Source organism: Lepidothrix coronata, unplaced genomic scaffold (genome assembly GCF_001604755.1).
Source record: "Lepidothrix coronata isolate B3197 unplaced genomic scaffold, Lepidothrix_coronata-1.0 Scaffold14, whole genome shotgun sequence".
NCBI classification, from domain to species: Eukaryota; Metazoa; Chordata; class Aves; order Passeriformes; family Pipridae; genus Lepidothrix; species Lepidothrix coronata.
The window spans coordinates 1321210-1336869 of NW_016690194.1; the positions used below are offsets into that span (position 1 = coordinate 1321210).

At 36.8% G+C, this 15660-nt stretch overlaps 1 protein-coding gene across 1 annotated transcript in view; it reads left to right on the forward strand.

The window, feature by feature from the left end:
• Positions 1-15660, forward strand: part of DENND4C (DENN domain containing 4C) — a 70082-nt gene that overhangs the window by 13320 nt on the left and 41102 nt on the right. The window contains exons 2-6 of the mRNA XM_017806074.1: positions 3597-3921; positions 9975-10227; positions 11168-11237; positions 12421-12590; positions 14601-14842. Of these exons, the coding sequence (XP_017661563.1) occupies positions 3611-3921; positions 9975-10227; positions 11168-11237; positions 12421-12590; positions 14601-14842 (1046 nt within the window). The 5' untranslated portion in view covers positions 3597-3610. The remainder of the gene's footprint in view (positions 1-3596; positions 3922-9974; positions 10228-11167; positions 11238-12420; positions 12591-14600; positions 14843-15660) is intronic.

Genomic DNA, 15660 nt, shown 5'->3' on the forward strand with positions numbered 1-15660 from the left:
GAACAAGAGCAATCATTCAGATTTATTACATACAGTTAACATTGAGAACCACCTTCACTGTGTTCCTTCTGTTGCTGTGTAATAGAATTAGGAAATAGTTACAAAATTATCACCATCCCTTATGGATCCATATGGACACTGTTTGTGATTCCTCAAACAGTATTGCTCATATTCTTAAAACAGAATTCCAATTGTTGTTTTCAGTTTATTTGGCTTATACTGAAGTATCTTTTCAGTTTATTTGGCTTTATAGACTTTAAAAACAAGGTCTTTTGTTTGACTTTTATGTTGGCTTTTTTTTCAATGTATCCTGCATTGTCATCGTGCAACATGAAGGGAACACTTTTTACTTCTAGATTTTTTTTTTTCCCCCTGAAAGGGTATAGTATGTTACAATAAAAATCTCAATATTTTCTAAGTGTTGAGTTTTTCTGTTAGTCTTGCGATGTACAAAAATCTGCTTGTGGAAAATAGGGGACAATAGCTTTTGAAGTTATTCTTGGGAAAAATTGCTGTGATAAACTTACAATATGTTTGTTCCCTTGTCTATTAAGAGGAGCAGTGTTCATACTTATTTTTCTGTGAGGTATCACAAAAACAGTGGAAAATAGCAGTGGGTTCATCCTGTCCCCCACAAAGCCTGTGTTTATTTCTTGCCTTCAGTTCAGAAGGCAAAGTATTCTTGGGCCTACTGAATTCTGCTATTTCTGTTTGTATTGGTGGCCATCTGCTGATTTGTAATGTAGTCTCTGTGTTTCCAAAGCTATCGCATTGGTCACTATGGCTTTATTAGGAGCTGTTACTTGAAAGGTCCATTTTGAGTGATCCTGTTGCTTTAAATCTTTCTGAAACTGGAGAACAAATTCTTGAAGAGCTGACTTGTAGTGTTTATTTGAAACCTTACTTATCCATGTAGAAAAGGAACTGTTTTGAGAGACTGGGAACATTTTGAAAAACTTGCTAAATGTTGTGCTGACATACAAGGCTTCTGTGCCAAATTTCTCAGCTGAATTGTCTGGTGACTCTGACTTTTTCCTGCCACATGTTAGACAGGGTTTCCATGAAGTAAAACATAGCCATGGCAAAGAGGGAAATATCACAGACACAAGTGTATGCTCCTTAGCAAACAATTGCTACGGTTTTATTGATGCCCACTGGTAAAAATACAGCAATGAAGATTCTCTTCATTTGCATTCTAATATTTCAAATCTTAATATTTAATTTTTTAAGTGCTTTTGAATTTTTCTCTCTGTTTTCCCAGGAAAACTAAATTCTCACTTTAAAACATATTTGAGGACAACATTAGTGCAATTCCAGGAACTACAGCTGTGATTAAAAAGACAAACTCTTGTGAGATTTTTGATGTATGCTGTTATCATAACTGTTTGGGTTTTTTCCTGATCTTCACGTTAAAATTAAATGTAAGCCATGTTTTTATTGTTGCATCAAGAGAACATGGTACTGAGTGGTGTGAAAATGACCCAGGTAATAAAAGGCTGGAACATTTAACAAATGTTTTGGGTTTAAAAAAATAAATTATTAGGATGCCAACCATTTTGCTACTTTTAGCAGCTTGTTCCAGTAATTTTATTTCTTACACGTCAAGTGCGAACGGTACTTTGCAGATTACAAGATATTCTGGGTCAGGACTTTTTTTTGAGGGGAGCGTGGAGAATTTGGTTTATTTCTTTATTTCTTTCTTTGTAATTCTGTGAAAAGTGCAAGCATCTGAGAGGCAAACTGAAGCATCTTCACAGTTTTATGATTAATCCAGTGTAGGTCAGTGCTGCTACTGAAAGGGGCATACTGCTGCTGCTTTTGTGCTGACACAGGGAATCGCTGTAGAATAGTGTTCGCTCTGGTTGAACACTAAGCAGTCTCTGCCAGGTTAGCATTCAGCCACAGCAATTTCTTGTTCCAGTTCATTACATGGTTGCACAAACTATAGTTCCAGACAGAAGTGAAGGTGGAAATGAGCAGTGACCGTATGAGAAGGGACCTTTTAACAGAAGTAGCAGTTTATAGAAGACGAAGTTGAAGGCATCACCCCTGATTTTCTTGCTGACTTGCTTGCCTGTAAGGGGCTTTATTGCTCATTTCATGTTGTTTTGTGACAGTAAAAAGGGTAAACTGATGCAAGTTCTGTACCTAAATGTGATTCAGAAGATTCACAAGTAGCTATGGCTCTGGAGTAATTTTCTTGTTCTTCAGGAGAAGTTGCATAATCATGTGCTAAAATTTCTTAGTAAATCTGCAGGATGGATAAGTGATTTTTCCCTCAGTACTTGGTTTTAGAAGTCTTTTAAACTGTAAAGATGGAAAATGCCTTTTTAGTATCATTTCAGTAAGAAAGAGCAGGATAAGAACAGGAAGGTGATTAACCAGGTTGCAGGGAACAGAATTATACTGCCTTCACCAAACCAGAGTTCTATTAGCAGAGGCCAGTATTTCTGCAGTTACCAGACTAGGGCATTCTGAATACAAGAACCTTCTCAATCTTGGTGCACTTATTATTTGATAATATTCATGGACCACTACTCCTTGGTAGGTGGAACCTTGGCAGCTATGGCATTCTTATTTTCAAAGGTGGGAGCCAGACTTCCATTATTTGGTTAGCTTTGTAGATGGGATCTCCAGAAATCTGGTGATAGAAACAAGGGGATCTAAAAGAAGGTGGTCCCAATCTTCCTGTAGGAGTACAACAATATTCAGGTTTATTGCTTGGCTACCACTGTTTAAATACTTCTTACACATCTTCTAAAAATACAAGTATTTAATGAGAATCAGGTACTTGAAATTATACTTGAGATACTTGAGCATAAGTTGCCAACTAGGTTTGTTCTTAATAGAAACTTGTGTTTCACTGCTTTAACATCATATGCTTAGTGAACATTGGTGATGTTGGAAGAACAACTCTTTACAGATCTGGAATGTGCAGCTGAGCAGTGATGTGTGCTGCCTGATCAGCTGATGAAATGTGGGTTTGGATGTGTGATTTTTGTAAATGACTTCCAGATGTTACAGTTGCCAGCTGAATGTTCAAGACTGCACTGTTAGGTCTGGGTTACGAAACAAAATGGATGAACTGTGCAGAAGTAGTGAGGCTGTATTTGCAGTTGTTCTCTCTCTCTCTTTCTCTCTCTCTCAAAAAAAAAAAAAAGAGAACATGATTCTTTAATGAAATTGCTCACAAGCAGTGGCAGAAAAATACAGATGCTTTTAGAATGGGATATCTACATTAACTTATAGCCTGCGAAGAGCTTGAATGGTCTTATAGTGAACACAAAGCAATTTTCTATGTAGCTGCTGTGTCAGGAGCTTTGAGTTATCCTTTATCTCACTCTAAACATGACTGTTACAGTGCTAGAACTGAAATTTAATTACTGACAATATCTTTCAATATCTTTTTTAAGCAGCAAAAGTCAAAGGTTTATTTGGAGTCTCCCTAGAATTTTCATGAATTCATAGAATTCTCTATGTAGGAATTCTTATATTTGCAACAATTTCTTCAAAAGTTCTAAATCCTCATAGTTGTTGAGGGAAGGGGTTGCGTTTGAAAGCAGAATGTTTGATTTCTGTCTCTTTATTTTTCCCAGGTACTGACATAACCATGATAGAAGACAAAGGTCCACGAGTGGCTGACTATTTTGTAGTGGCAGGGCTCACTGATACAGATACGGCAACCCTGCTGGACCAAGAAATAAGCCGACATGAAACAAAGTCAACTGGTCCAAAGGCTCCAATTACTGACATTGCTGTGATAATTAAATCAGCTGGTGAAACTGTCCCAGAGGGATACACCTGTGTTGAAGCCACTCCTACAGCCCTTCAAGCCAACTTAAACTATGGAAGTCTGAAGAGTCCTGAACTTTTTCTTTGCTACAAGAGAGGGCGGGACAAACCACCACTTACTGACATTGGGTGAGATTTCTACCACAATTCAGTTCCTTCTTCAATAATGATCTAATCTTACTTTTCATAAGTGATGATAAAAACAGATGTAAGAAAACTTTTTAAAAATGCACTGTTTGAATCTGGAGTAGGTTGAACAAAACGTCAGTCTTCTAGTGAACTTATCTTTTTAAAATTAATGGTAATGTTTTAGTTTAGAAGATGAGAGGGAGAGAGAGTGATGAAGCAAAGCAAATATGAGAAATCAAGTTCTCTGCTGCAGTTTTATTGAAAGGTGAGAAAACAGCACAAAATTTAGTTATAGAAATGATATAGTCCAAATCCAGAAATATTAACATGCTTAATCTGAAAACAATGACTTCGGGAGACAAAAAAATTATCACCTTGTGGAATTCACTTTAATGCTTATAGTAAAAGATACAACTTAACAATGTATAAGGACATTTTAGAACTACTGGGGATATAATGAGAAAGAGAAAACAGAGCATGGGTGAGGATGCTATTATGATTATGACAAAATAAGGAATGCATGTGTTTTTCGTTAGTTATTAAAGAAATAGTAAACAATAATGTAAAAGTCATACGTCTCTATGTAAGCTATCATAAGTGTAGTTTTTTTCATTTATAAGCTTAAATGCATTAGGCGTAAAGCCTATGTATGCCATTTTTTGCCTACAGTTTGAGTGCCAACTGACAAGCAGGGTCCAGTCAGGAGAAGACTGTCACTGAAATCTTAGTAATGAAAGTGGGGCCTCTGGTGGTCTAGTGGTTAGGGTGCAGGACTCTCACCGCTGCGACCCGGGTTCGATTCCCAGCCCCCCGGGCAGATGGAGCTCGTCAGCCCTGTAAGGCAATCCATCTAAGAGAAGGTCACTCTAAACAAACCTACGTCCTGGGGACCTCACTGCCACTGTCCAAGCTTGCTCGGCCCCGGCAGATGAACCTCAGGATTAAAGGGTGGGCTCAGTTCAGCGCACGCTGTGTCTCACCTAAAAAATCCACTGCGCAGGCTCGAAGGGTTAATGACCTTTCCCAAATCCTCACTCGCGAAGACTGGCCATTATTAGTAATGAAAGTAGTTTCATGGTAAGACAGTTTTCTCTAAGGGTTACAGTTCAAGTTAAATAATTAACCTGATACATTCTAGTTTCTTTTCATCTTGATCATCTAAACTATGTTCTAATTGTCTTCAGCGAAACTGATTTTTAAAATAATCTTTTCCTATGGGTGCAACTGGCACTGCCAGAAGGCATATTGCAGTCTGAAGTTACTATTTCAATGGTTTGTCAAACTTCTATAGTTCTAGCAGAAGGAGGAATTTTTACAGTGAGTGATTCCTCAAGGGAATTCCTGAACAGTCAGTCTTCAGCATGTGGCTTTAAGGACGCAACTTGACTAGCACGTTTATCTTTGTGTCTCCCACAACCTTAGGAACTTGAATGCTTGGGTAGATTTTGTAGGGAATGCCAGCTAAACAAAATAGGCAGATAATTGGCTAAGATGGTGATATTTGGCAAATAGTATTTCTAGTATTTGATCTGCTTAGGGTGTCACACCTAACATGTCGTGGGAGACTTTTCTCTCGGAGCAATGATGCATATTTTCCCCCGCTGTTCCTCCTGTTTTGCAACTATGTGCAAGAGATGGTTAGAGCAATCTTTTTTTTTTTGGTATCTGTAAATTCCACTGTGTTCAAATGAAAGTGGAGTTTGAGCAAGAGATGTATGCACAGTCTGAAGGCTAGTTTATGCTGTTCTCTATTATTTTAATTAAAAATCCAAGTGAGACAGAATATTTTACCTTTAAGCCTGTCTGACATGCTAAGTGAACATAGCAGGTAGAGAAAGAGTACCTCCCTTGAAATGCATAGTCTTGTGTCAAGGTTGCTGGTATGTGTATGAAAATGAGTTATGTTGTAGTCCAAGCATTCAGATGATTCTTGATAAGTGTTTGTGTGTGTCTGTGTATTTCTTTCTGCTAGGGAAAGTACTTAAATGCTGTTTGGAGAAGAGGGAGGTTGGGGCTATGCTCTACTATTTCTCTGCTATGTCCTTGTGTTCTGTGCCCTCCATCCTCGTTCCTTCATAATTGTCCACTGGTTCTTAAGTGTCTGTAATCTGCTAGAGTGACTTCCTGCTGCAGGTGCTTGCTTGCATATAGTTAGGCCATGTGCCATGCCTCTGGATGTTGCATTTCCCAGAATTAATTGGATTAATTAGTTGGAGAAAATATTAGTTGGAAATTATGTGGAAAAATAAAGATTTGATCCTAGGATAAGAGATCTCTAAGATCCTATTCCTACATATAGTTGTAAAATCTAGTATCTTAAACTTATATATCTATGAAATAATTCAGCTACAGTCATTCCATTGCTTTCCTAATTGATTGTTTTGCTGATGTTCCAGAAATAGACAAGAACTGAGATTTGAGATTTGTTTTGGTTTAGGTGTGTGAGACTTTGAAACAAAATTTCACCTCTCTTTGTTTTACACTTGAGTTAGGGATATGCTAGAGCTCCTGCACTTCTTTTTTAAATAATGCAAAAGTTAGGTATCTTGCATTGTGTAAAGAAAGAATTGCAGATTTATTTGTTTTTTAAAAACTTTTTTTTTTTTCAGATTAGTATGGGAAGCTTTAGTTCGCTTAGTGATTCTGTGCTAAGGACCCTTGGGGTTCTGGGTATAAGGACCCTTGTAATTCCTGTTATACCTGTTTTCTGAAAATCTGCAGGAGTATCAATTGAACAAATGATTTTTTTTTACTGAAGATGTATTTTGAAAAAGAAAGTGAACTCAAATTTCAAGAAACTGGAATAGAAACTGGAAGATGTTCTTAACAACGAGCATCTTCCATTGTTTCTGAAATCTCACCGGTGTGACAACTGCAGCTGGGTGTTCAGAACAGCTTAGGGTGAAACTAATGGTGGAACTAATTACTTGTTTGTTTAGACAAATAGTAATAGTGATGGCAGTAGAAATAAAAGATAAGTCCATCTTTTCCCTTTGCTTGACCTACCACTTCTCTGACACTCCTGGTGCCTAGTATATTTATATTAGTCCCTTTATTATTCAATACTTGCAAACCTCCTTATCTTAAATGAAAGAGGAAGAGGTGTTATGAAGGCTTATTTTGCATAACAGCTGTGAGAGGCAGAAATATGGTTGTACATAGAGGACAAGTCAAACTGGACAGCAGCCCTAGACACAGTGCAATTTGCAACAGTCAACCTGTTTTGAAATGGTTTTCCAGAAGGAAAGGTTTCTGTGGTTTAAGGTTTTTAACTCAACGGGCACAATAAGGTAGTATTTCTTCTTTTTAAACTCTGTTGTCTGATGTATTGAAGTATACCTTTACATCAGTAAAACTGCTCATGAGAGAACTTCCACGTACAAGGTCAAACAGCCTTACAGAGAGAGGATAAGATTTTTTTTGTCTTTCTTACAAAGAAGGGACCTAACATCTAGAGTAAGCTTTATATTTTATATATAAATTTATATTTTGCTTGAAACTGTATTGAAGTTGATAAAATATTGTAGCAAATAATGTGTACTTAGGATCGAAGCCAAACTATAGGAACAAGTAGGAATAAACTTACACTGTCAGGGAGGATGTTACTTATAAATGGTGCCATGTTCGGTATTTCATGCATCAGTTCTAATTGTTTTTCTCTGAATCATTAAAACCATTGTTTAATTTGAGTGATCCATGTGTGGTGGTTTTCTTCCATTTGCTTGCAAATACAATACCATACTGCAGTACTATGCATGAGGTCAGGAAATAGTGTGGGTTTAATAATACCGCTCCAGTGTATATGTAGAAGGGAGTGTTGCTTTCATTTTCATTTTGCTTTTGAGGAGAGGTGACCCCACTGTTACAGTCTTGAACACTGGTCAGGCCCTTAAGTATTTTTCTGAGAATACTTGCAAACTTACTAAACTGAACTGCTGGAATTGTTTGATTAATGCCGTGTTCCTTGTCAAAAGCTGTCAGCTGACAGACATTTCTGGAAAAATTTTGTATTTTGGATTTTCTTTAAAATACATGAAACTGAAATGAAATGGAATTGAAACTTCTGTTTGAAGACTGCTCTGTTAAAATTTTCTTCAGATTAAGATTCTGATTGGCAGTGATGTGAAAAGTTCATGTAAATTCTTTATGCACAATGAACGTGGCCTGAGAGGTGCTGCCATTGTAATGGTTGGTATTCTGTTTTGTTGGGTTTTTTTTAACTTTGTGAAGTAGGTAACCCCATAAAAAGTGCAAAATACATGTTCTTCCAGAACATTACTTAGTTTAGAAATAATATAATTAGCATGTGCTTTCTCCATACATATCTTGGTAGGTAGTATATTAAAACTAATGTTGCAGCTTGGAAATGCTGGTATTAGGCTGGTTTTGAGCCTGAGATTACACATTGTTTTAAATGTAGCAAATCTGATGATCAGGCTCTCTACAACTGAAACCCTTGTTGAAGATTATTGTCCTCCATGAACTAGTTGAGTAAATTTCTATGGCAGTCTGGTAGCTACATCAGTATGCTCCCAACTCATGTGATTTCTTTGCTTTTTTAAAGTATTCTAGTTCATATATATCATCAGTGCTATAACAAGATACATGTTCATTCTCTTGAGTCAGAATAAATAGTAACATTTGCATATTCCAGTTTAAAGATGGGAATAATATTTAAGTAATATTGAAAGTTTAATCATATATATTTTTTTTTAAAGTTCTGGGAATGGTTGGATATGAAAAAACTTTCTTTTTTTTTTTGGCTTAGACATGTAACTGTTTGAAGTTTTCAAATACATACTTACTTGTAGTCTGTCAAACATTTAACCAAGAGTATTTTGGGACAGTAAATATGTATTGCCTGCTTATTTTTTTTTAAAGTTGTGAGGGACTACATGTGGAAAGCTGGAGATCACAAAATACAAAGTTTTAATTTATTACCTTTATCCTTAATTTTATAATGATGAAAACTGATTTGCAAGTGGCAATTACTGTGTACATATTGCAGAGAGCCAAGCAAACGGAACCATTGGTTACTTGGGTGTGGAATGGGAAATAAAGCTTGCCCTATAATAGCATCTGTGCATTAAAATGATCAGTGATGTTTGTTTTGGCTTCCACATTTCTTCTCATAGTAACTTCCTAATAGCTTTATGTTTGGAAAAGAAAAGCTTTAGCTCGTTTAGCTGCTGTGAAGCTGTAAAGGATTTTTTGTTTTTTGCTAAGAATACAGCAATCTAAACTAGTGATCTTGCTAAAAAAATAAAATCCAAGCACCATGTGAATGTTGTTGTACAGCCACATAAGATATATTCTGCTTTCTAGGAGTACAGTCAACTGTAGTTATTATTTCTTCCTTCTCTGTGGAGCAGAATATTAGTTTCTCTCCTTGCCCCATTGTCCTAAGGAGTGTTATTCAAACTGTGAATGTCAATTATTACTGTATTTGGATTAATTTTTTTTCTGGAAAAATTCATCTAGGAAGCAATCTACTTTGTCCTTTTCCAAGACTATTTCTTAAAAACAAACCAAACCAAAGCCTACCAGAAAAACCTCTCCAAAAAACCCTAAAATAAAACAACAAAAACCCAAACACAACCAATTAGAAACAAACAAAGCCCCAAACCAAAACAAAAAACCCTACCCACAAAAAAACCCCAACCAAACCCAGAAAAAGACAAATTTTAAATGACTTATCGGACATTTTAGTGATGAAATTGTCAGGTGTCATATGTGCAAGCAATGTAAAGTTTACTTTGTATTTATTTTTCATTCATAGTGTAGCATTCCTACTAGTTCTATAACTAAATCCTTTTCAATGTGGGTTGATTTTTTTTTTCCCCCATAATTGTCATTTGTTCCCACAGAGAATATTTTGGAGCAGTTTCTTTAACCTCAAGTGCTGCATGATGAAAGACAATATATGAAATGCACATTAGAAAGTTGCAGTGATGACATAGGGTGCTAATGCATGGACAGTTTCTCTGAATTTGTCCAAGTAACTTCATATATATTTGAATGCCCATAATATCATGTTTCCTTCATGTCTGCAGAGTTCTGTATGAAGGGAAGGAACGCATAATTTCAGGCTGTGAAGTGATTCAAGCTACTCCTTATGGTCGTTGCGCTAATGTGAACAACAGCTCAGCTTCTTCTCAGCGGATCTTTATCACATATCGAAGGGCTCCTCCAGTACGACCTCAAAATTCATTGGCAGTGACAGATATCTGTGTTATTGTTACCAGCAAAGGAGAAACCCCTCCTCATACGTTCTGTAAAGTTGATAAGAATTTAAACTGTGGTATGGTGAGTATGTATAAGCTTGAGTTGCTTTTTTTTCTCTATTTTTTTAACTCAACAAACACACCTAAAGGAGTAGTTTCTTGAACTCTTCTTAGCACTATTATAATTGTGTTCTATCACTACATCGTAATTCATTCTTCATACCATGTGTGAGACTTCAGTTTTGTTACTTTGATTTCCTTTCTTGCTGGAAATTACTGTTTCATACTGAATACTCACTACTGTTTGCATACGCATGTCTAGGTGTATTTAGGAGTAGTGCACTGGAATTTTAATTTTTTTTTTATTATCTCTCCCCCACCGTTTGGTGATGCTGACACTCGGGATGAATCAGAAACACCTTTTTCTCGGTTGTTAATAATGCCTGTGTTACTAAGACATTGTAAGAATGATAATTAATGCTTGCAGTTTCTCCATGTACTTTGCTTTAATTGGTTCTCTTTTACTTAGTCTGTTTTGCATTTAGTTTACTCAGGCTGGAATAAGTGAGTTTTTGGAATGGTAGAGCATGTTTAGACAAACTGCAAAAATACTATGTTGATAACCAGTTTATGGAAGTATGATAGAAGCTTCAAGTGATGACGATTAGAATTTCACTTCCCCTAACGAGGTTCCCATAAGATTTTACTTTTAAATAACCATAAAAATGTGAAGCTGTGAATTGAGCTGCTTCACTTTTACTTGTTCTTTTGTTGGAATAAATCAGAGTAGTGTGGTGGTGTCATTATTTTATGTAAATCCTGTAATCTCTAAAAAACGAGAGAAGGGTGAATTCTCGTTTTTATCATTTACATGCACTCAGCTGCCAACCAGACTGTATTCTGTGTTCTGTAATGCTTTTTATTAAAATGTCTGACTTGTTTGTAAGTGGGAATATATACGTTTGATTTCTGTTGCCTGTTGTTATCTTTGCTGGTTCTGAGATGAAACTTTTGTCTTCCAGTGGGGTTCCAGTGTATACCTTTGTTACAAGAAGTCTGTGCCAGCTTCTAACTCTTTAGCGTATAAAGCTGGTACGTAATTTTAGAAGCTGTCTAAACAGAAGGATTCAAATGCTTTGTTGAAATAAAGTAATAATTTAGTAATAAAGCACTATCTGCCAGAATTTTGTTCCTAGAGGATGTCAGTTGAAATTAACTCCTATAATGCCTTCTTTGCTCTCCTCACTTTTTCCTGAGGAAAAGTCTTAATAGGAATAGCATTTTCCTGTATTATTTTAGTTCTTATCATGGCTTGGTTGCTTAGGAGCTTTAGCAGAAATCTTAGCAAATATTTCAGAGGAAACAAAAGACAAAACAAAACTTGTGTTGGTGGTATTAGAGAAGGACTAACTAAAAATTCTGTTCAGCCTTACTCATATTTCTTTTTGTGTGTCAACATCTTTAAGTTGAAAGTTAAATATGTTTCTTCCCTTCAGTTCCACGACTATTCTGTTGTTCCTTATTTGAGGAGATTGAAAAATTTTCTGAACAATAAATGACAAGTCTGGCTTTTGTAAGTTTTTTAATGTGTTGCTGCAGATTTCTTTTTGGTTTTGAAGAAACCAAAAAAAACTTTCAGAAGTGTTTCTACTCAGCATTAAGTGCACCAAATTCCTTTGATAGGAGTAAACTATCAAACAGAAGTGGAAAGCATAGGTAATGAAGTCCATATACCATAAAACAAGCTAGATGAGCAGCAATAGTAAACCAATGCTTATATGGCTGTTTTCTACTAGCAAGAGTTATATACCTGAAGGCTGAATAAACAATTTGTTGAAACTGAACATACTGAGAGCAGAAAATGCAGACAGTCATCTAGTTCATCCTATTTTCAGTGAAGGTATTACTGCTGTTTTGACAGTAGATAATCACTTTCTTCATAGGAATTTCTTGTAATAAAATCCATTCCAGTGGCACATTTAAATAACACATCAACCCAACTGGTTTGGTGTAAAAATCTTCAGTGTGTTCTGGTTTTCAGCAGTTACCAAAAGGGTAAAATCAATCAGTATTCATACACTATTTTCAAGTGATTGTTACTTGGATCACTTAGTCTTACTGTCAAATGAGAGACTTTCTTCTTTGCAGATGTAATCTTAAATTGTGAAGTCCAGATAACCATCAGATGTAGCTATATGTTGTGGAAAATATATTGCTTACATTATTTAGGGCTTACAGAACAAATGTACTTACTTTTCCTTTTCCCATTCTTAAGGCTTAATTTTCAGATATCCTCAAGAGAACTATGAATCATTCCCACTGTCAGAATCTGTTCCTCTCTTCTGCCTTCCCATGGGAGCCACTATTGAGTGCTGGGACCCTCAAACCAAATATCCACTACCAGTGTTCTCAACATTTGTACTGACCTGCTCTTCTGCAGAAAAGGTATGGCTCCACACCGTGAACTCGTTTTTTTCTTTTATTTCAGGTGGCTGCTCTGGAGATAAATAGAGATTGTTTCTTTTGTATTTTAGAAATACTACAAAATAAATTGTTAAATACCTCTCTTCTAAAATTGTATTTCTTAAGCCTTCATGTAAGATGAAACTAACCCAAACAGGAAGTAGCTGGAAGTGTATTTGCTGGTTTAGTCCCATGTAGGCTGAACCATATACCCTTAATAAAACTAAAACTCACAGCACATGGATTTCTCTGTTGATTCAAGGAAGGAGTTTCTGGGAATGGAATTGTACTCTGCATGTAAAAGAGAACTTAGGACGAGTGTTAGCAATGTTTAAGTTGTTAGAGTTTTCATATCGTTACCTTAAAAGCCACTTCTTTGTGAATTTGTGTAATTGGGCTCTGTAGGTATCTATGCACATGAATTGGAAACTAGTTACCAGAAAACAGCAGGGCAGGAAGAGGAACCATATGTGCTGAGAGGTGAATATGTGAAAGGCTCTAATGATGTCCCAGGACTAGTGATCCTTCTGAATTTGTATGAAGTGATAGATTCAGAACACGATCTGTTTTCTGAATAAGAAGGCTGTATAAGGCCACCAGCACACACAGGCACCAAAAAGGTGTTGCATGACTTGGCCTACATGTGGGAAAGGCAGTGTCTGCTGTATATAGAGACTACAGGATTATAGGTACATCTGATGAAGCAAGGGAGCACTAGTTTAGGGTTGATCTCTCAGCTTTTGTTTCAGCTTGCCAGCTGTGTGTGTGAACTGCATATGGGAATAAGTGATTTTAATGTGTGATTATCTCTCTGTAGCTAATAAACAGCAGTTTGGCTCTGTTAGTGATAACAGCTCAACTTCCACTCTGTCTCAGTCACCTAATAGGAAATTTATATTCTTTTCCATTTCCAAATAGAAAAAAGATATTTCTCCAAAATATTAATACTTCTTTTGCAAGGAAGGATGCAGTATTTTTCTTTCCCTGTTCTTCTTTTGCTAAGCTTGGCAGAATAATTCAGTTAATATTGAAACTTTGAAAAATAGGAAGGTAATATTTGCCACGGTCCGAGGGGGGATGGGGCCGTAACACAGCACGGACGGGTCCAGAGACAAGGCAGAAGTGCAAATGGAATACTTTATTGAGGGGTGTAGGGGTTTTATGAGTTTCAAGTGGGGAAAGGGCTAGAATATCGGGTGGAGCATGAGACAGACAAACGGGGGAACAAATCGGGGTAGGGACACAGGCAAAGGGGGAGGAACATGGGAGGAACCGGGGAAGGAAAGGGCGAATGGTAACTGTCTCCTCTCTGGAGCTTCTTTAGCCTATCAGAGAGGGGAGCGGGGAAGCAGGGAAGCGGGCGTGCCTGGACATGCCCAGGAGATACAAATCCTGGGGAAACATACAGTGTGTATATTTATAAACACATAAGAACTGTAATGTCTGTATCATAAAGTCCTGTCAATTGCTGTATGTTTTTCTCCATGCCTGGAACCTCTCCCATCCTGAATCTTGTTCCTTCACAAATATTAGAAAAGGTTTAGCTTGATAAAATGAGGGAAGTCAAAGCTAGAATAATTTTATTGTTTAGTTTGGTAATGATAGGGGAATTTATTGAACACAAACATTTCATGAGGGTTGGGGGTTTGAGGGATTTTTGATTTTGTTTTGGTTTTTTTTTCCTTTACCCTCACGGTTAATAGTTTTGTCACAGCATGCAGTTTGCTTCCTTGCCTTTCAAGTTACTGAGTATGAATACTTTATTGAGGAAAGTGCAGTGAAAATGGGGAAGAGAGGCACAAGAGTCCAAAGTATTTTGTTTATAAGGGTGCTTTCTGTGTTACATAAGTGAAAAGTCATTTCATAAGCTACCAGCAAAAGCACTATAGTGTGTGCAAACACGAAAGACTTAAGGATGCTTCAGAAGTTCTAACCTGTTAAATACTCCTGTTAAATACTGAGTCTGCTTAGCTGTTTTCCTTCATCTTTTAGGTATATGGTGCTGCTATTCAGTTTTATGAGCCGTATCCCCGGGAGCTGCTAACAGAAAAACAGCAATCGCAGCTGGGTCTCCTGACAACTGTAGAGAGGAAAGTGATTACTTCCAAGTCCATCAATTCAAACAAATGCATCTGCCTTCTCTCACACTGGCCTTTCTTTGAAGCATTTCGAAAATTTCTTATGTTCATCTACAAACTGTCTGTCTCTGGACCTCATCCTCTTCCCATTGAAAAGTATGTAGAACATTTCTCCAATTGTTGTGGGAATGTAGTTATCAGCTCAAGAAATCATTTGATTTATGGATGTCACACTTGCCTAGTTGGTACAGTTGATGCATCGTCTTGCTTCCACTGTTTAGCTTATTTTGTACTGATAGAAATTATTGCTGCTTCTGTTTAATAGTACTGGCTCTTGCAGCACCAGCAAAGTTAACTGGATTTTACTTTGGCTTTTCTGTTAAAATATGTTAAGTATGTTTACCTTTCTTTGAGCTACATCAAACACAGAAAATGGCTGATGCATGCTACATTTGCAGTCCTGCATTTTAGCTTAATAAGTATAAACTCAGGGATGCTGTACAGTAGCAATGAATATGTGTGTCCAAGCACTGCAGCTAATGCAGATTGTTTCTGTGTGTGTCTGTGTGCGTGCAAAACCTCTGCAGAGGATGCTTTTCAGGGTCCTAAAAGTTTACTGAAATACAATGTTACTTTCAAAACTGTTAGACCTCTGGCAGTGAGGTCTGTAGCTCCTCCTAGCAAAGTCTCCTTAGAAACTATAGAATGGAATTAGGCTGCCTGGGGTTTTAAATGGCTTGCCTAGGTGCCCTTGTGTTCTTACCTTTTGCTTACATATCTGAAAGTGTTAGAATTACATTTCATGCTTGGAAATTGAATGGAGATTTTGTTTTGGTTTGCATAAATAGGCTCTTAAATGTATCAAAATGGTAAATGAATCTTAACAACCTTTCTAACCATGGTAGGTTTCATGAGGGTTGGGGGTTTGAGGGATTTTTTTGTTTTGTTTTGGTTTTTTTTTAATTTTTTTTTAA